Source organism: Caretta caretta, chromosome 3 (genome assembly GCF_965140235.1).
Source record: "Caretta caretta isolate rCarCar2 chromosome 3, rCarCar1.hap1, whole genome shotgun sequence".
Lineage (NCBI taxonomy): Eukaryota > Metazoa > Chordata > Testudines > Cheloniidae > Caretta > Caretta caretta.
The window spans coordinates 147,720,117-147,742,305 of NC_134208.1; the positions used below are offsets into that span (position 1 = coordinate 147,720,117).

The window sequence follows — 22,189 nt, forward strand, 5'->3', positions numbered from 1 at the left end:
GAGACTTGATTTTTAGATCATTGAAGATATCCTGGTTAAGCCACCGTGGTCTCTTGCCATACTTCCTATCTTTCCTACACAGTGGGATAGTGTGCTCTTGTGCCCTTAATAATGTGTCTTTGAAAAACTGCCAATTGTCTTCAATTGTTTTTCCCCTTAGACTTGCTTCCTAGGGGATCTTACCTACCAACTCCCTGAGTTTGCTAAAGTCTGCTTTCTTGAAATCCATTCTTTATTTTGCTGTTCTCCCTCCTAACATTCCTTAGAATCATGAACTCCACCATTTCATGATCACTTTCCCCCAAGCTGCCTTCCACTTTCAAATTCTCAGCCAGTTCCTCCCTATTTGTCAAAAGCAAATCTAGAACAGCCTCTCCCCTAGTAGCTTTCTCCACCTTCTGAAATAAAAATTTGTCTCCAATACATTCCAAGAACTTGTTGGATAATCTGTGCTCTGCTGTGTTATTTTCCGAACGGATGTCTGGGTAGTTGAAGTTACCCATCACCAAGTCCTGTGCTTTGGATGATTTTGTTAGTTGTTTAAAAAAAGCCTCATCCACCTCTTCTTCCTGGTGAGGTGGTCTGTAGTAGACCCTTACATCCCTCTTGTGTTTTACCCCTTTTGTCCTTACCCAGAGACTTTCAACAATTCTGTCTCCTATTTCCATCTCAACCTCAATCCAAGTCTATACATTTTTAATATATAAGGCAACACCTCCTCCCTTCCCCCCCCCACTAATACTAATACTTCCAGTTCTCCCTGTTTATTCCCCAAACTCCTTGCATTTGTGTACAGATCTCTAAAATCAAATGTGAAGACCATGAGTTTCAGAACTGACTAGTGATTGTATGTGATTCTCCAATTCTGGGGGCCCATTTTGAGACAAAAGCTTGGTTTTCAGAAAGCACTCCCACCTCTCACTGGTCTGGATTGCACCCCAAAACGTGACACCATCGTTGGAGGTTTTAAAGAAGAGGTTAAATATCTTTCAGGGATGGCCTAGGTATATTTAATCCTGCCTCAGAGATGGACTAGATAATCACTTGGGGTCCCTTTCAGACTTAAAATTCTATGATTTTGGATGGATGTTAGTTGTCTCATCTTCTATTTAGAGTTAAGGAACTGGTAATAAGAAATGAAAACTTGTAGTATGCCTTAGCTCCAAGGGTAAGGTGTGCTAAATGAAACATAAAAGTGCTCCTATATGGTTCAACCTTTTACTAATGCAAGTTGTCAGTTAATTTTTTTGCTAGAGAAAGCAGAAATTTATTTTATCATAAACGCATTCATTTGTGAATACTCTGAACTAGAGCCATAGTTTTCCTTTTCAGTGTTAAAAATAGTATGTCCTGGGGACAGAGGAAGCAGCTGAGTAAAGTATCTGAGTATTGCTACATTTTGAGGATTTCTATAATGATATGAAATTCAGTTGAGAAAGGACATTCATGAGATATTTGAACTTATGAATGGAAAAGAAAAATAAATATCATGAGGGGAGAGATCTTTTAAAGTGTGTGCATTTATTTGAATTATTTGGAAGTCCTTGGTTTTTAATGAAATATTTATTTCTACCTACAGTTGCTCTTATAATAAATGCATGCACTAAAATTTACATCATATACAATGCCAGCTTTGGTAAAATATACTAGTAAGTGAAGTCTAATGTAATATGCAATTTTAAAACATAGTTTAGTTACAGTTTTTTCCTGTTCACTTTTTTCAGTCTTTGTATTGGGGTTTAGCTTTGTCTACCATTTTGGGCCCTGTGTGTTACTTTGAGGTTTTTCCCCTACTTTCTCTCTGCTCTTTTGCAGTGTGACACATCTAAAAGGTTGACTCTCATTGAATGAGAGGATAGGCCTGCTAAACCCGGAGTTTTGAGTTCAATCCTTGAGGGGGTCATTTAGGGATCTGGGGCAAAAACTGGGGATTGGTCCTGCTTTGCGCAGGGGGTTGGACTAGATGACCTCCTGAGGTCCCTTCCAACCCTGATATTATTCTATTCTAAGGGGAAAAATCAGACTATTGTTTTCAGCCATTTGAGGTCCGATTGGAAGGTATATTATTTTTACCTTTTTGTTGACTTTATAAAATATTTATTTTCTCTCTTATAGTTTTGGATATGGCCAGGCATGTTCCTCTTTACAGAGCTCTGCTAGAGTTGCTCCGTGCTATTGCCTCCTGCACCTCTATGGTGCCACTGTTGCTGCCTCTGTCTGGAGAAAATGGAGAGGAGGAGGAAGAGCAGTTGGAATCTCAAGCTTCTGTTGGCACTTTATTGGCTAAAATGAAGACATGTGTGGATACCTACACCAACCGATTGAGGTACAGTAAACATTTTAATCTCTCCTGAGCTTTCTGGTGCATTTGTTATTAATTTTAGAAAAAACAGAAGATGCGTAGATAAATATCTCTGTGCCACAGTCCAAAGTGATAAAACCATATACCATTTTATTGCCTCTGCTAGGTTTTAAGGTCACTCTTCATAACATCTTATGTCATTATTCAATTAAATTGATTTTTACCAATTAGCAGCATGGTTTATGGACTGCAATCTATCAGTTTAATTGAGATTTAGGTTTTATTTTTATGTATTTTGTTTTACCATACATTTCTCTTACCAGAAGTTAAATAATAAATTTGAAATTTCCAAAATAATTTGGTGTGTTTGGATATTGTTCTGCTTTAGTAAGTAGTTACTCACCGGTTGGAAAGATTGGTGGTAACCAAGTGTTTGGAGACTTAAACCTTCCATTTTCCCTAACTTTATTCTTGCTGGGCTGCAACAAGACAAACCTAACTCTTACAGGTGTATGCATGTCCTGCTGCCAAGCTGAATAAGCTCAGTCCCTCAGAAGTGGGAGTGGAGCAGTCAGAGGCAGAGCAAATGAGGGCAACTCCCCTGGCTCAAAATAGCTTTTGAAAGAAAGATGACATGCTTGCCTTGCCTGCTGCTTATAGGTGAAAGACCCACCTTAAAAGTGGGCTCTCCCCAGAAGTTTCACAACTGAAGAAATGCCTTTGGAGCTTGTCAGGGTGAGATCGAGGGAATTATGATTTTTTTTTTTTGCACATTTGTGTTACTGTGGATTCTGCTATACTTGTACATGCACTTCATGTGCACAAGACTGGAACTTTTTGAGTAGCAGTGGTGATTGGGGCCACACATGCGCCCTATGCTGCCTTGTGCTCCCGTGCATACATATATGCGTCTTTTATGCCATGTGTTGGCATGTAGGTATGTGACACCATTTGCCAGATTTAATCTTCAGCCCTTACAACTGTGGCTGAAGTTCGTGTATACAGTAGCCAGATACTCCATGGACAGAAAAGGTCACAGTCCTTTTTACAGGTGGTTTACAAGTCTTAGGAGGGCTAACTTGGTGGTTGGGCTCAGAGAACATATGGAAAGAGACCCCGTTCTGTCTCCTCCCTGACTCACAAACTCATAGACTTTAAGACCAGAGGCACCCGAAGGGAGAAAGAGAAAGTACTTACAAGTTATTGTAGTTCTTCAAAAGTGTTGCTTCTACATAGTCACACTCCTTACCTGTATCTTCTGAAGGACAGTTGGGACCACACGTCCTTTTTACACCCTTGGAGACATACATAAGGTGAGGAGGCATGAGAGGGTGAATGGCCCAAATATTGTTCTCTGGAAGATTCCAAGCTTGCAAGCCTAGGACAAATTTATTCCAATAATGTGAATATTGATATAATTCTCTCCAAGAATTACCATTACTAGTAACTCTGTAACCGAAGAGCTGAAAGGTGCAGTGGCTTTATTGTATCAACACTTTTGATAAATTTACCATTCAGTGTGATCAAATTTTCTCTGAAATTTTCAGTTTGGATAAGTCTCCGTATTGATTTTAAAAATTGAAGTTGTCTCCAGAATGTATCATCACTCATTATTCATTTAGCACAGTGTGAAAGGTAAGGATGTCATTTTTTAGCACAAGCTAAATTAAAAATTTAAATTATTAGCACGTACTCTATCTTGTCTAGCGCATATATCATTGAAATATTGCTCAGTTTTCCATCGGCTGTCAGCACTTTAAATGTGAGCTGAGATGATTTTGTCATCTTTTTTTCCAACATTTGTGAAACTCTAAATGTAAGCTTGAGAGACTACATTAAATTTTTAGTTTCATCTCCTTGCCATTCTAGCACTTTCATCTACTCAAAAATTTGATAAATTACAACATGCACTGTATCTGCTAACTTTGGTAGAGTATAATTTTTGTCTCACATTAAAAACAGAATTTTGGAACAGAGTTTTAGAGCAATAAAGAGTTTGTTTGTTTGTTTAGTTTTTTAGTGGTTGTTGTTTTTTAAAGCATCCAGGTAAAAGTAGAGAAAAAGAATGGGAGAATGTTAATATGGATTACTTATTCCCATTGCAAGTATTATGACAATTTATTCTTGGTGTATTTTGTTACTGGGCTTGTTGATTTTTAGGTGATTTCAATGGAATGATCTTATTTAAATCTCCATAATCAGTGCTCAAAAACTGATCATCACTGCTAGTGTGTGCATGTGCATGCACACACCTGCAGACTTATACTCTGCCTGTGGGAATGTGGGGAATCTATTCTCTTTCCCGCTTCAATTTTAGAACTTCATGTGCCTTTCTCTGGCTCTCCAGAAGGGCTTATGAGGTCTCTCAGCAGCTTCCTCTCTCCCACATAGGTGTGGTACAGTCTTCAGCTGGGCCTTCTCCTCCCTTTTTTCTAGAAGTACACATGTATCAGAGGGAGTTTAGAGAGATTCTCGGATCATTTTCCCCCTAATCTTCTAAATCCAGAGAAAAGGAATTCAGACTTTGTGTGGAAACAGTGTTCATACACAAAAAGGCAGACCTGGAGTTCCACAATTATGAATTTGACTTACCAGTGGCATGTGCATTTACAAATGGTGGAGTAAAACCACACTTCTTTCAAACATGGGTTATTGTCTTACCTTTGAATTTACATCAGGTGCATGAAGTTAAGTTTTGGGCTCAAAAGAAAGCTGTTGACGTGTTTATAAAAGCCTGGTGAATGGAACCTTCTTCAGATATGCAGTCTTTTCTGCCTACAAGGGAACTACCAGCAGAAGTTTCTATATTGACAGCATGTCATTCACATTGCTAGAAAGGTCCTATTTCATGGACCCAAGCTGGACCAAAGGATTCCAAGGAGGCCTAATTCTAACCTGTAACCTTTGCTCTCCCTTGCCTCCCTACTTATTTTGGTGTTTATTTTTTCTGTGACCCAACTCCATTTGAAGTCTAAGTTTATCTTTCACTGGGTTTGAACCAAAGTATTGTTTTAGCCCTTCCGATAACCACTTTAGCATGGGGATAGGAGTTTGAATTTCACAATGTGTGTGAGACTTCCCATTGTTGCTTGGGATACATGTGGCGTAGACTGGTTTGAGACTTCGGTCAGTGATTCCAAAGGTCTCCTTCAAAAGAGCTTTGATCTCTTCAGTTTGCAAGAATCTGTTTTTAAAACTGTGTACTTTTGCTAGTGTTTGGGAATGGGCAAAGACTCCTGCCATAGGTAGAGTTGGGTCTGGTTATTTAGAAAGGGCTGTGTGATGATTGAAGCTGTGATCATCTATTAAGTGGATTTGTTAAATGTAAAACAAAATGTAATAACTAATGACTAAAAGGGAATTAAATTCTGTCTCAGAGTGGCTAGCAATATAGTCAGGAAGACAGAAGTGTCCTGGGATGAAGAGATGTCTAAATTGTAATAGATTTCAGGCCAAAAGAAATGTTTGATCAGACAGGCCATGGAAATTAATCCCTTGAGACAGATCCCTTCCCCATCTAGTTCAAAGGAATTATTTCAAGTACCACATGTTGATTGGAAAGAAACTGAAAGATTATCAGTAAAATTGGATATAATGCTAAGTACATAGACAAGGAGGCAAGACAATAAAGCTTAATCAAAGGTAGTGTAACTGAAAGATGTCATTGATTGTACAGTGATCCAAAGGTTTGCATCATGTTTATAATGATGATGGCATCCACATGTAGACAGATTTCTGAGGCATTTAAATGAGTAATAAGCCCAAAGGAGGGAGAAACAATAGGAAGGCTTCACTGAGAAGGGCATGATACACAAAATAATAGATAACATGAGCAAAGATACTTGTATCTTACAGCAAGAGGGCAAGGGGACACAAAGTATGAGAATGTAAAACTGAATCCTAATCTACAATAACTACAAGACATCATATTTAGCAGGACTGTTACCTAGATCTTAGATGAGATATAAATTAACCTGCAACTGTGGTTTCCTCTCCAGTCTCTCCAACCATTATTTTACTTAAGGTTAAAAAGGTTATTGCTTTGATATAACTACTGCAAGGCATTCTTATGGAGAAGGTAAACCAAATTTGAATGTCAAATTATTAAAGTAAAGACAAAGGTACCTCCTTGAGGTACTTGCCCCAACGCCTGTTGCTCTCCCAAAAATCACTTATAGTGCCCTGTCAATTGTCACAGTTGAGCACAATGCCTCTGAAAATCCACTAACATTAGACCCTTCGAAAATAAAGCACTCAGAATTAGAGACCGCTATTGAAAATTTAGCCATCTGTACCCAGTCAGTGTCTAGCTACTGAAGTAGCAGCAGATATTAAGGTCCAGATCCTGAAAAGGTATTTAGGTGCATAATTCCCTTTTATTTCAGTTAAGGATCTATGGCCTATGTCCCCTTTGGCCTTTGAGGATCTGGCCCTAAATCCCCTGCATCCATTAAACTGTAGACCTAAATTTTAGCTTTGGATTTCCCACATATCACCAGAACCAAGGAATCTAACATTGCTAGAGCTAATTATTTAGCAGTTAGTCATTACTAGCAAAACTTGTAAACCCAAAATATAGTTTGTTTTGGGTTATCATGTTAATACTTGACACCTAAATAATTTTCCTCTTCAAGGAATCTAGCTGCAGAGCAGTTATGGGTATTAGCTTTGTGATAATTTGCTGAGCTGTCATACCTTGCCTTTGTGAAAATTAATAGACCCCAGTTTTGGAATAATTTAAAGCAGCTCTTGCCAAATTTTTAAAAGTTGATTTCATTTTCCTGAAATGAGGCTCAATCACAACCTCCTTCAGTCTCACCATGTAGTGTGAAAGGCCCCGTCGTCTTAATTTATACATCTTCCACACCATCTGTGCTCCACATTGAGAAATGCTGCCCTAAAGGCTGGGGGTTTCTCTTCTCGTGGAGGACCAAAAGCAAGATTAATTGTAATTCTGTTTGGGTCTGCCTTAATTTCAGACAAACAAGTCAGGAGTGTGTGTTCCATGCTTTAGTGGGATACGTTGCCAGGTCCAAGGATAGAGGCTTTGTTTAGATTTCTTTTTAGTAACAGCCACAAATCCTGTAAATGAGTGAAAGCTAGCATAGTATGATCTTGGGTTACATCTCAGTGTGGTTATTAGTGCATATCTAATCCTTTAGTTTATCTGGCAAAAGGTATGCTTCCCCTTTTTTTATTGCTCCTTCATTTTGGGGAAGAGAAAATGTCTCCAGGAGACAAGGTCCCAGGCCACGTGATGAGGCAAAATAACAGACTTTCTTGTTTCTTTTAGTTGGTGGTGGTTTACTGTTTTGGAAAGTTTTATATTGGAGCTTATTCCATTTCCTCAACCAACTCCCTGATTCAAGTGAGGTTTGGCTTACCTGACTTTATAGTTTTGATACTTACATGTACCCAGGAGAGATACTGTATAATACATAATATGGATTCAACCTGGAGAAACTCATTCACATAAGTGGCTCCATTAGAAGTGTAGTGGAACTGATCAAGTCCTAGGACATAAAGGTTTTTAGAGGCACCTGCAGACTTAAGGTGGTTTGCAAGGACTCTTTACGGTACTTCATAGAACTGGCCAAGTAAAGTTTAAAAGGTTTCCAGGCTTTGCTTCTGTTTTGAGAGTAAATAGTTTAGCCAAATTAAGAGTATAACTCTATTTCCATTATAAGATTGCTTTTGATCCCTTCCTCAAACTTAACCAAAGCTGAAGAAATTGTACTAAATTTTCTTGTGTGGCATTCTGCATGAGGAAAGTTTTGTTTTTGTTTTGTTTTTTCTTCTTCAACGTTTTGGGGATAGTTGGACAAGCTATTCTGAAATATGATTTAAGAAGTGAAAAGTTTTTCACTTTTCCAAAAGCCTGTTTCCCGAGTACATTTATTTACCTTGCCATGGTGTTCCAATATCAGAATTATAACTCCTTACACCTTTTGTACCCTTCTCTGTACCTTTATAAAGACAACCTTCAAGCTTTTTTTCTGCTCCTCTTTTACTTCAGAAATAGTAGCCATAGAATGTCGCAGTCGTTGTAAGACTGCAAATGTAATATGACAGGAAGCTAAAGCCTGCTGATATCCAGCTTTCTAAGCTGAGGGTGGGAAAGGAAGAATATTGAGTTCTTCTTTGAGTGCTTGCTCATGTTGATTCTATTCTAGTGTGTGTGTACCCATGTGCACAATTGTCAGAGATTTTTTTCCCTTAGCGTGGTATCTGTGGGGTTGGCTGTGATGCCCTCTGGAGTGCTGTGCTTATGCATTGGTATATTAGGCGCCGCCGGCCCTAGGCCCTCTCAGTTCCTTCTTACCATCTGTGGTGGTTGGTCAGAGCGCCTTTTTTCCCTTGCCTAGCAAGTGCTCAGTGGTTCTCTCCTTTTCTTTGAGTTTTAGTGTCTTGTAAATAGTTTGTTTACAGCAGTTAGTGGAGTAGGTGTTAAGTACTGTAGTTGGTAAGTTAGAGTCATGGTAGGGACTTTGCCCCAGTCTCTGGGTTTTAAGCCCTGTTCCATAGCAGCTGCCTGAAATGCTTGGGGGAATCACATGTGAAGAAGTATTGCATCTGTAAGAACTTTCGTCCCAGAACACACAAAGAGTGCGACATCCTTTTGAGGGCCATCCACATGGAGGGTGCTCTCCGCCCAGCCTCTGAGCCTTCCCAACCATACTTGACTCCCAGTACTTCGTCCTTGGTGAGCGGTGCATCCTCGGCAGTGGGCTCTATCCAGTACCGCTCCCCTTCTCTAGTGCCCAAGAAGAAGTCGAAGTGTGACTCCCCAGTACCAGGCAAGAAAGGCCAAGGGGTATGGGGTAAAGGACCCAGTTTCGGCCACCGATCCACCCCAGAGCTCCATGGAGACGCCCCCCATCACCCCTGAGGGGGCCCCTAACCCCCATGAGGGATCCGCCACTGATTCCATGAGTGGTAGGGAACCCAGACCCATAGTGGGGCCGATGCCTTCCCAGAGAGCAAAGGACTCTCCAAACACAGCCAGCACTGTGCACTGCGATGGACCCAGCAAAGGCTCCCTATGAGGGCAAGCCAGTCGTAATAACACCCCAGAGGTGAGTGAATGCTGCCGGTCCCCTGAGCTGAGGCAGTGCTCTCCGTCACCATGCCCCAGGTCTCTACAACAGCTCAGGTCACTGGTTCGACATTTAAGATTTCTGGCATGGCGCTTCTGGTCTCCTCCCTCTTGATGAGATTTTCCCAGAGGGAGACATCGGTCATCATATGGCCAGCACTAGTCACTCTCCTGCCAACTGTCTGCACAATGTTGATGATCGTCACCTACACCGTGGGAATGTTCTCTGATGTGGTACCGATCCCCCTGCTCCCAGCACCCATCTACCTATTCGAGGCATTGTTCACCCACAGTGACGGTTAGTTGCCACGCTCAGGAATCAACGGCCCAACGGTGGTCACAGGAATGGGATTCCTTTGGCATGGAAAGGGAGTTCAGCCCCTTGCCAAGGCAGCACCAGCACAATTGGGCACCTGAGGCTACGTCGATCTACATGATGCTGTTCTGGCAGCAGGGCCAGTGGCTGGCGCAGTGGCCCTATTGGAGTGCCTGGGACCTCAGCTTGACCTTCTCTTCTTGCCACGAGTGGTCGCTCCATCTGGAGGTGGTGGGTGTAATCTTCCGGAGGTGGGAAACTCCCCAGGTGCTTGATTCGGGGTGGGTGAACAGGGGCTCTCTGTCGGACTCCTTTTTGCTCCTATGATCGGGGGCTCTGATGTATGGCTTCCCCCCAGTGCCTTGATCAACAGAGTCCTTATGAAGATAAAACACAACAAAGCGAAGGTGATCCTGATAGCCCGGCTTGGCCTTACCAGCACTGGTTCAGCACACAGCTGGATTTTTCGGTAGCCGCCCCACTGCAGCTGTCTCGTTAGCCGAATCTGCTGTCCCAGAACCACGGCAGTCTTCTGCACCCAAACCTGGTGGTGCTGCACTTGACAGCCTGGTTACTGCATGACTGAATGTGGAAGAGCAGGAATGTTTGGCCTGGGTCCAACATGTCTTGTTGGGTAGCAGAGAGCCTTCCACCAAAGGGACCTATCTGGCCAAATGGAAAAGGTTCACCTGCTGGTCCTCACACCAAGGTATCTGGGCTGAACGGGCCTCGCTGCAGGCGATCCTTCTGACCCTCAAGCTCCAAGGGTTATCCCTCCATTGATTAAGGACCACTTGGCCTCTATTTCAGCCTTCCACTCCCCGCTCCAGGGCAGGTCAGTCTTCGCTTATGACATGATGGTTCAGGGCTGTGTGCGGGCAATGGGGTAGCTCAGGGTGCAGGGAGGGGATAGCTGGGGACTGTGTGCGGGCAGTGGGGTAGCTCAGGGTGCAGGGAGGGGATAGCTGGGGACTGTGTGCAGGCAGGAGGGTAGCTCACGGTGTAGGGAGGCAATACCTAGAGGCTGTGCGCCAGGAGAAGTCCCCTGTGGTTACTGCTCCCCAAGGGCTCCCAGCTTCACCGCTGTGGTGGGGGCTGCTGGGGCTCCTAGCTTCAGGCCCATGGTGGCGGGTGCCAGGGCTCGGGGTTTTAGCCGCGTGGGGTGGTGAGGCTTGGGCTCTGGTTTCCTGCTTGAGGCCCCTTGGGGATGCAGACCCCCAGTTGAGAACCACTACAGTAGAGTTTTGAAATAATGGAGAATGTGCTGGGGGAGAATAGCAGCTGGAAAATGCAGATTGCCAAATGTATATATAACTTTCCTTTTGAACAGAATACAGAAGAGATTTTAAAAGAATTTGGGAGATTTAACAGACTGGGACGCATTAAGGATAAACTGAGATACTTCCAAAAATTACATGCACCATATAAAGCTCTATTATCACAGAGTGATAAAGTAAAAACTGAACTTGGCCAAAAGTTAAAGTTAGATGTCGTTGTGCATATATACACACCGGCTGACTGAGTGAACGGTTTGGTCCCCATAACAATATGTCAGACTTGTATAGATTCATAAATTTGAATTCATCTTTCCATGCTTCACATGGCAGTGATCCTCCAATCGTTCTGTCCAAATCCACAGCATTCTGCTGTCGCACAATCTGGATATATCTATAGCTCTAAAGATCTTGCAGTCGTGCTCCTTGTTTGTTTTGTTTTTCCCAAAATGCCACAGTCTTTGGGCATGCAAACAATCCCTGACCAGATGGATTGTTAGGCATTGTGCAAACCTCTTCAAACTATACAAGGCATTCAGCAAACCTATTCCTGAAGGAATCAAAGCACACTCTGCAAGATCTCTGGTGACATCCTGGGCAGAAAGGTTATGCTTCAACTGAGGAAATCTGCAGGGCAGCAACCTGGTCATTTATCAATACCTTTATTAAACATTTAGGTGGAGGAGGAGAGCGTGTGAGAGGTGGCTCTTTGCACATGCTGAATTCTGGCCCCTGGCACACTAGTTACAGCAGCCTTGGAGCTGCTCTAAGATGTATCAACTTGTAACAGCCCTGTATGAACATTACACCAGTTGTGAAGAGCTAGAGGTTGTGGGGTGGTGGTGTTGAGGGTGGCAGAATAGGGTCATTCTGCCAACCCTAACCCACGTGGGAAATTCTGTTCTGTGGAAAGATTCTCCAGTGTGTCTGTTTCTATTCTTTAAAGATCCCTTTATCCCACCTGAGCAGAATAAAAGCCCCACATCACAAGGCACTATTGTTTGTTTGTGAAGAAACAAATAGTTTTACATGTTAAGATGCTTAACACTCAGGAAAGGGAGGGAGGCAGAAAAAGGGAATATGTTGATATTAAAAACTCATATTTGTTTGTCTAATTATTCCTCTTTTTAAATTTTCTTTCTTACACTTATTATCTAGCTAACAAAGCATTTGCTAAATTAAGTATTACTGGTATTGAACTGTTTTTAGAGTTCACTGTATGTTTTTGGTTCTTTTTCTTAGTCTTAGAACATGTGCTTAAGTGCTTTGCTGAATTAGGGCCTGTACATTTATTTACAACTTGCTTTAAAATTAAAATTGGAGGAAGAAATTTAGATTTTCCAAATCTAAAGTAAAATATATGAGATTTATTATGGAGAATAGAGCCCCTACTAACCTGTTTTGAAGAGGGGTTTTTGAAATAATTTTTAAGACAATAATTTCCCTTTCAGTAGCTTGACCAGCCACATTTTCTTTGCCTTTGGCATATTTTTCTTCCTTGTAAATCTCGAGGGTTTTGAAAATCTTGAAAAGCTGAGGTGCATTCTCTTTGTTTCTTGCAAGCAGCTTGAGAATTCTGAATTCAAGAGCCAATCTGTGGCCTTCACTTGGTGCTATTAGAGCAGGGGTGGGCAAACTACGGCCCAGGGGCCGAATCTGGCCCTCCAGATTTTTTAATCCGGCCCTCGAGCTCCCACTGGGGAGTGGGTTCTGGGGCTTGCCCCGCTCCAGCCGGGGAGCGGGGTCAGAGCCTTGCCTCACTCCTCACAGCTCCCAAAAGCAGCAGCATGTCCCCCTTCTGGCTCCTACGCATAGGGGCAGCCAGGGGGCTCCGCACGCTGCCTCTGCCCCAAGTGCCGCCCCCGTAGCTCCCATTGGCTAGGAACCATGGCCAGTGGGATCTGCAGGGGTGGCGCCTGCGGATGGGGCAGCGTGTGGAGTCGCCTGGCCGTGCCTCCGCGTAGGAGCCAGAGGAGGGACATGCTGTTGCTTCTGGGAGCTGCTTGAGGTAAGCACACCCCAGAGCCTGCACCATGACTCCCTCCCATGCCCCAACCCCCTACCCCACTCCGATCCCCCTCCCGCCCTCCGAATCCCTCGGTCCCAGCCCGGAGCACCCTCCTGCACCCCCAACCCCTCATCCTCAGCCCCGCCCCAGAACCCTCACTCCTCCCCACACCGCAACCCCAGCCTGGAGCCCACTCCCACTCCCTGAACTCCTCATTTCTGGCCGCACCCCGGAGCCTACACCTCCAGCTGCAGCCCTCACACCCTCCCAGCCCCCAATTTCATGAGCATTCATGGTCTGCCATACAATTTCCATATCCAGATGTGGCCCTCGGGCCAAAAAGTTTGTCCACCCCTGTATTAGAGGCTCAGCACTTCAGAAAATCTCTCCACTTCTTTATGTACCAAAATACAGATTTAGGAACCTAGCTTTAGGCTCCCATTTTTTAAAATCTTAGTCTATATCTCTACAAGCAAAAGACTAAGGTGGAGATTTTGAAAAGCACAAATGGTGGGAGTTAGGCACCCCAACTGCCTTTTGTGCATTTAAAAATATCTTCCTGTGGCGTTAATAGAGTGTGTTGCTTAGCTCCCCTCTTTCTCTGCATGAGTACTCTTGAAAATCCAGTGTTTCTTCTAAGAAAACAATAGGTCAGCATCATTCTGAGCAAAAAATCTGGTACAAGGAAAAATCAGTGTTGCTACAATAAATTAACTTTGTTGTTAACATACTCTAGGGATAGTTTTATTTGATGAGGTTCAAAGACCTTAAATATCACCATAATTTCCTCAGTGTTGAATATTTTAGAAACAGTATTAACACAATTTCAGCCTGTTTTAAAATATACAGAGCGTCTGAACTATTCAGTGATGGCACACACAAAAAAGGGAAAAAAATAGTAGTAGTTTGGAGCATCAAAGCATTAAATTGCTAATTTCTACTTACATAAGCATCTTTTTGTTATACTGATGCCTATGATAATAGAAAAACAGGAAACAAGTGGTGGTTTGTCTGTTAATCTTGTTTGAGTCTTAAAATGAACAGCTGTTGCTTTTAAAACAAAGATTTACAGAGAAGCAAAAAACTCACTAGAACTAAATGAAAATGATTTTGTGAAATGCCCACATTAAAATCTGTAATGGTTTACATAGGGTTCAGTGCATATGCATATTAGAACTTAATTTACAAATAAACTTTGAAAATATACACACTAAATAATTTAGCATTGTCAGTCTCATGCTTTCTCTTCAAGAGCCTATTTATATGCAGATGTAAACTATTGGTGGGTTGGCAAGATTAAAAGTTTTGTTAAAATGACAGTCATTTATCTTTGCCTTTCTTCAAACTTCATTTTGCTGTACCCAAAACACACATTTTTGCTGGTCCAGTCAAGACCATATGCTAATGACTGTGATATTTATAGGAAACAATTCAGTTTTTATCATATTTCATGGTAGATGTGGCGACACATTGCATTTCAAAAAGGCTTTGTTGTTTTTAGTGCTAATGTTTTTACCCATTGTCAATAATAGCTAGCTTTCTGAATACTCAAAAAGAAAAGGAGTAGTTGTGGCACCTTAGAGACTAACAAATTTATTTGAGCATAAGCTTTCATGAGCTACAGCATCCGATGAAGTGAGCTGTAGCTCGTGAAAGCTTATGCTCAAATAAATTTGTTAGTCTCTAAGGTGCCACAACTACTCCTTTTCTTTTTGCGAATACAGACTAACACGGCTGCTACTCTGAAACCTTTCTGAATACTGTGTCTGATTACAGTCCTATAACCTCTTCCCCCCCTCCCCCAATTCTTTTCAACAAACAGGTCTAAAAAAGAAAAAGCTAAAGCAGGAGTAAAACCAGATGCTTCTGATCAAGAACCAGAGGGGCTGACGCTTTTGGTACCGGACATCCAGAAGACTGCTGAGATAGTTTATGCTGCTACCACCAGTTTGCGCCAAGCAAATCAAGGTAAAATAAAATAAAATAGTCAATATGTTGATTAATACTGTACATAAGATTTTTAGCATGCTTGTTGACATAAAATTCAGAGGCCAAGATTTTAAAAAATGGATGCCAGAAGTTAGACTCCTAGGACTTAGATGCCCAGCTGCCATTTAAGGTGCCTAAGTCCAATATTTAGGCAACACTGAGATCCTCAAAATCTCTGCTCAGATGCCATGTAACCCTGCAGATGTCTAAAGTCCTTAGTCCCTTGCAGTTCCACCATTAAACTTCCCTAAGTTTTATCCAGTGAGCTGCCACAGTCTAGCATCCAGGTGCCTATCTCATGCATATGCCCCAGCGGGATCCTCAAAGTAGGCATTCCTCTGCCTGCCCAAACAAAAACCACAACAGCAGCTTAGGCGCCTACCTCAAGAAGAGGGTTCACCGCAATGATTCCCAAGCAGTGATTGGTGTCCAAGTCCCTTTGAAGGGGACAGCTTAGGACTCACCCCCCTCTTTGGAATTTCCTGTTGACTAGTTTAGGCAGCTCCCAGTTCAGTGTGCTGGCTTTTGTGGATCCCATTCTTAGGCATCTATCTTGCTCCCTCTGCACTGCATCGGGAGCCTAGGTATCTAATTCAGGGCTGTAGATTCCACTTGGTATCAAAGTGCCTACAAGTTAGGCACTGTAACACTTAGCATAGCAATGCATAAGTTCCTTTGTGAATCTAGTCCCTAAGTCTTGAATTTTGGATTTAAGTGGCTTGATTTTCAAAACTGCTGAACACCCAGCAGTTTCCTGGGAAACTTTGGCACTTGTTTTTAAAATTCTTGGTCAGATTATACAAAACTGGTTAGTGTAAGGGACAATGCTGTATCTTCCAGTTTTTATCACAATTATGTAACATCTTGTCTAACATTAAGAGGAAAATGAGTATGAGAAAAGCTGACAAAGTAATAACTCTGCTGTTGCAATTAAACTTCTTGAATAAAAAAATTAATTCTTAGTAAATTAAGTACAGAACAAAGAAAACCTAAATTAAGGATTAAAATGGAAGAAATTTCATATAACATTTGGTGTCTATACAGAAATTAAAGAAACCAAAAATGAATAGCTCTTCTGGTAACACTGATTTTACAATATATGTGGTCTTCTACAAGTCTATAGGGTAGGGAAACATGGAATTTTATAAAAAGTTAAGAAAACTATCTTAAATTCACAATGCAAGCTGATAGTTTGAGCTTTACAGTTACATTATTTGTAAAGCACAACTTAATCTGAAATAAAGAGCTGATTTTGTTATCACTTATGGGGAATATGTGTTCAGTATCGTTGTGAAACCAGTCACTAGTAAATGAGAGAACATCAGATTTTAATCTTATGTGGAAAAATATATATCACTTTTAAATATTTATATAACAGAAAAGAAGTTGGCTGAATACTCCAAAAAGGCTTCTGTGAAGCCCAAGCCTTTGTCTGTTTTAAGGTCCCTTGAAGAAAAGTATGTGGCTGTCATGAAAAAACTCCAGTTTGGTAAGTTAAGAAGTATTAATATTGTGTAATGTTGTTGTGTAGAAAGAAGAATTCTAAAAACATACAATGAGGCTTCAGTCCAGGAAAGATTTGCACATGTGAATAACTTCAGACAGTAAACTGTTCACACGCGAAAGGTTTCAGAAGGGTAGCCATGTTAGTCTGTTTCAGCAAAAAGAATGAGGAGTACTTGTGGCATCTTAGAGACTAACAAATTTATACAGAAAGTTACCCATATCCACATTTTCAGGTTGTGGTAAGTTGCATTAAATTATGTTCAAATGTATTAAGTACAGGGTGTTTCAAATGCAAATTACAAAATGATCTTTGTGTGTGTTTTAGTTCTCAGAGACCACTGCTGACCAACATGGTCTCCTTGTTTCCTTGTGCTTCCTCCATCTATCTTTCTATATCCTTCTGTTTTCTTGTGTCTTGTATTTAAATTGTAAACTATATAGGACAGGAACAGTCTCTTTGATCTGCGTCTGTACAGCACCTAACATAATGGGGTCTTGGTCCGTCACCGGGCTCTTAGATGCTTTGATAGTATTTATAATCATTTCTCAAATATTGGTGTGGGGGGGGGGTTACAAATGCTGCAAAAACAACTGTTTAACCCAACTTATTTGCTTCTATGAATAATTGTAAGACAATATTTTGTTCAGAGATACATTTCTGGAGTGTGTCATGAATCGGGCTGTTAAGCAATTAAATAATCACTATTAGTCGTGCTGTTAATAATAGAATACTATTTATTTAAATATTTTTGGATGTTTTCTACTTTTTCAAATACGTTGATTTCATTTACAACACAGAATACAAAGTGTAAGGTGCTTACTTTATATTTTTGATTACAAATATTTGCACTGTAAAAAAGATAAAAGAAATAGTATTTTTCCATTCACCTAATACAAGTACTGTAGAGCAATTTCTTTATCATGAAAATTGAAGTTACAAATGTAGATTTGTGTGCCAAAAAAACCTGCATTCAAAAATAAAACAATGTAAAACTTTAGAGCCTTCAAGTCCACTCAGTCCTACTTCTTGTTCAGCCAATCGCTCAGACAAACAAGTTTTTGTTTACGTTTGCAGGAGATAATGCTGCTTGCTTCTTGTTTACATTGTCACCTGAAAGTGAGAACAGGTATTTGCATGGCACTGTTGTAGCCAGTGTCGCAAGATACTTATGTGCCAGATATGCTAAAGATTCATACGTCCCTTCATGCTTCAACCACCATTGCAGAGCATATGTGTCTATGCTGATGATGGGTTCTGCTCAATAACGATCCAAAGCAGTGCGAACCGACGCATGTTCATTTTCATCATCTGAGTCAGATGCCACCAGAAGAAGGTTGATTTTCTTTTTTGGTGGTTCGGATTCTGTAGTTTCCGCATCAGAGTGTTGCTCTTTTAAGACTTCTGAAAGCATTCTCCACACCCCATCCCTCTCAGATTTTGAAAGGTACTTCTGATTCCTAAACCTTTGGTCGAGTGCTGTAGCTATCTTTAGAAATCTCACATTGGTACCTTCTTTGCGTTTTGTCAGATCTTCAGCGAAAGTGTTCTTAAAACAAACAACGTGCTGAGTCATCATCCGAGACTGCTATAACAGGAAATATATGGCAGAATGCGGGTAAAATGGAGCCAGAGACATACAATTCTTCACCAAGGAGTTCAGTCACAAATTTAATGAACACATTATTATTTAATTAACACGTCATCAGCATGAAACCATGTCCTCTGGAACGGTAGCCGAAGCACGAAGAGGCATGTGAATGTTTAAGAAAAGTCAGCTACTAAAGGGCCATGTGAATGCCTGTTCTCACTTTCAGGTGAGATTGTAAATAAGAAGCGAGTAGCATTGTCTCCCATATATATAAAGAAATTTGTTTGTTCAGCCAATTACTAAGACAAGAAGTAGGACTGAGTGGACTTGTAGGCTCTAAAGTTTTACTTTTTTTGTTTTTGAGTGCAGTTATGTAACAACAAAAATTCTACATTTGTAAATTGCACTTTCATGAAAAAGAGATTGCACTACAGTATTTGTCTGAGATGAATTGAAAGATACTATTTCTTTTGTTTACAAATATTTGCACTGAAAATGCTAATCAAAAATAATATAAAGTGAACACTGTACACTTCGTATTCTGTGTTGTAATTTAAATCAATATGTTTGAAAATGTGGAAAAACATCCAAAAATATTTATAATACATTTGTATTGGTATTCTATTATTGTTTAATAGTGCAATTAAAACTGCAATTAACCGTGATTAATTTTTTTTAGTTACGCACCGGAGTTAACTGCGATAAATCAACAGCCTTAGTCATGAATACTCATGTTACTGGGTATTCACACCAGAAATTTTTGTGGGCCTTCTTGTAAGATCTCTGAGTTTGGTAGAATGAAGAAGCAATAACATGGGACTTAAGTGACTAATAATTGCATGAAATACATTAGGATGAAATTCAATAAGGACAAATGTAAAAGTACTATACTTAAGATGGAATAATCAAGTGCACAAATACAAAACGGGAAATGACAGTGTAGGAAGGAGTACTCCAGAAAAGGATCTGAGGGTTACAGGGGATCACAAATTAAATATGAGTCAACAATGTAATGATGTTGCCAAAAAACAAACAGCACTCCAGGATATAATAGCAGGACTGTTGTAAGCAAGATATGAGAAGTAATTCTTCCACTCTACACACCACTATTAAGGCCTCACCTGGAATACTGTGTCCAGTTCTGGGCACCACACTTTGGGAAAGATGTCGACAACTTAGAGAAAGTCCAAAGGAGAGCAACAAAAATTATAAAAGGTCTAGAAAACGTGACATAAGAGGAAAGATTGAAAAAACTGAATTTGTTTAGTCTGGAGCAGAGAAGACTGAGGGGGGTTAGACATTAGGAAAAACTTCCTAACTGTAAGGGTAGTTAAGCACTGGAACAAATTAACCAGGAAGGTTGTGGAGTCTGTCATTGGCAGATTTTAAGAACAGGTTAGTAAACACCTGTTAGGGATGTCTAGATAATACTTAGGGCTTATCTATACTTGAAATGCTACTGTAGCACTTCAGTGTAGACACTATCTATGCATGAGGTCATCTTCCATCTGCATAAGTAATCCACTTCCCTGAGAGGCGGTAGGTAGGTTGATGGAAGAATTCTTTCGTTGCTCTAGTGCTGTGTACACTGAGGGTTAGGTCGGCTTAACTAAACGCTCTGGTGTGTGGATTTTTCACACACACCTGAGCGATGTAGCTGGCTCGACCTAACTTTTCAGTGTAGACCAGGCCTTAGTCCTGCCTCAGTGCAGCAGATTGGATTTGATGACATATTGAGGTACTTTCCAGTCCTGCATTTCTGCGATTTTTATGAATCGGGAATAGTCATAGCAGTAGTCATTGTGTGAGTAGTTTCTGAGCTATCTGTAGGTTCAGATATTTTTACATAAGCCACTCTAATAATAATGAGAGAAAACTAGGGAAAAAATCAATCTTTCAAGGATAATTCATAAACAGAAAAGGGGGCTAAACGCATTCATAAATTGTTGGCTGTGGATAGTTCATCCCATTCTCACATCAAGCTTTCAACAGCCACTAGGGACATGGGTCCATGTCAGAGGTCACAGCCTTAGGCTTTGCAAAAACCTTACCTCAGTCCCAAAGTCTGCAACTGACTCAGTGTGGTTAGGCCCATATTGACTTCGGTAGGACTGCACTCTAGCACAGCCGTCTGCCCATGTGGATCCCATTCCAGGATCCGACCCTCAGTTAGCAAAATCAACCATAACTTTGCATTTGTCCTCCATGTCTCCCAACATGGTTCATCAGTGAAAATACATACAAACCTTTTTGGTGGATTTCTGTAATATTTTAAAGATAATTCTTATTAACTTTAATGAACATTTCAGTGAAGATTTTTTGCGGGAAAATGTTTCCTGAACTTCTAAAAAATGTATGAGTAGCATTAAAAAGATTTTTTAAAATATAATTTATTGCTAGGTGCTCTTGCTGGCTCATACACAAAATTCTTTTTTTATTTGATCAATTAATGTGTTCCAGTCCTATAAATCTTCACGTGAGTAGTCTGAAGTAGCCCATTTGATATCAGTGGGGACTATTCACATGGGTGACTAAGGGTTTGGAGGACTAGGTCCATGAAATACATGTGATTCCAGAAAAAAATAAAACTATCCTAAAAATCTGGCCATCTAAGACCAAGAGTCAAAATACTGTATGAGAGAATGTTCTTGCAGTATTTCAGATAACAAGTACTAGAAATCATGTAGGATATTTGGTCTTGTAAAATTTCCAATCCAATATTTACAAGACCCTTCATGGAGCTTGTAATAATCACAGAAACCTTCTTGAGGCTCCCAGGATTCAAAACTTTGCATCCTAAATCCAAAGCTTTTCATCCATCCCTAAGAAAACAGTACAGTAATTCATGGTTCAAAACAAAGCTGTAGTATTTAGACCAAGTTGCTTTGTCCAAAAAAAACCCCAAACACCCCCTCCCCCCAACACATCTTGCAGAAGTGAAAAAGCACTCTTTCTAGGTCCCTTGTCTCAAAAAACACTTTTCAGATTAAACTCAACATTTCCCCAGTAATTTGCCTCTTGCCTCAGAGCATGAACAATTTCAGACAGAAGAGTTCTCTTTCTCAGAATATTTAAATGGTGAATCAAAGTCAGTCTTCTAGTTGAAAGGCTCCCATAACCTTAATTATGGAATTCACTGCTATTCCTCTGTTACACAACATACAAGTTTGGGTGGTGGGGGTTCAGAAAAAGAAGCCAGGACTAGGATTGAAGGTGGCTTGACAAATCATTTGTTATTTTGAGAGTAGTGTTTATGTCACAAATAGAGGTCTTGTTGTCATTTTGGCTACATTATCTTTTATGTTAGTATCAATTTTATTTTCAGCTTATTGCCAATGAAAACAGAGAATGTAGCTGGGAGAGTTATTGGTGCTATCTTTTCACCTTTGGCACCAAGTATCAAATTTCATTTAATGACAAATGATGATAAAAAATCTGGTCTCATTCTAATATTTATGAATATTTTCCCATATTAAACATAGTTGGCAGTCTGCTCCAAATAGAGCCATGACTAGAATTATTGTTATTCATTCCTTAGGACCACAATGTGCTTAGTCTGGAATAACAGGACGTTTTATAGATCAGAATTGAGGTACATTAACATGGTTGTGCATGGAAGCTTATAAACCTGCTGAACTATACTTGATTCTTCTACCCAGTACTGCTTATGCTTCATTTTCTGTGGTCACTATATTAACTCACAAAACTGCCTAGAAAAGAGGCGTGAAAGGGCAGAATGTTTTGATTACATGGAATGTAACTTTTCAATGGGTATCAGTTTGACACTTTATTCACCATCAATCAATTAGTAACGTTATTTTTCTAATGCAATAAAAATATTATTTTCACTATTCTAGATACATTTGAAATGGTTTCTGAAGTTGATGATGGAAAACTAGTTTTTAAAGTAAATTACCACTACATGTCTCAGGTGAAAAATGCAAGTGATGCAAACAGTGCTGCCAGGGCTCGACGTCTTGCTCAAGAAGCTGTGACTCTTTCAACATCACTGCCACTTTCATCTTCATCCAGTGTCTTTGTACGCTGTGATGAGGAACGGCTTGATATCATGAAGGTAAGAAACAAAGGCGCTTTCTGACTCTGTACTC

The 22,189-nt window shown here is 40.5% G+C and overlaps 1 protein-coding gene across 1 annotated transcript in view; it reads left to right on the top strand.

Annotated features, from left to right (window-relative positions):
- BIRC6 (baculoviral IAP repeat containing 6) overlaps nucleotides 1-22,189 on the top strand; it is a 319,798-nt gene that overhangs the window by 260,589 nt on the left and 37,020 nt on the right. The window contains 4 exon segments of the mRNA XM_048843594.2: nucleotides 2,116-2,326; nucleotides 14,819-14,964; nucleotides 16,364-16,474; nucleotides 21,938-22,155. Coding sequence (XP_048699551.2) covers nucleotides 2,116-2,326; nucleotides 14,819-14,964; nucleotides 16,364-16,474; nucleotides 21,938-22,155 — 686 coding nt within the window.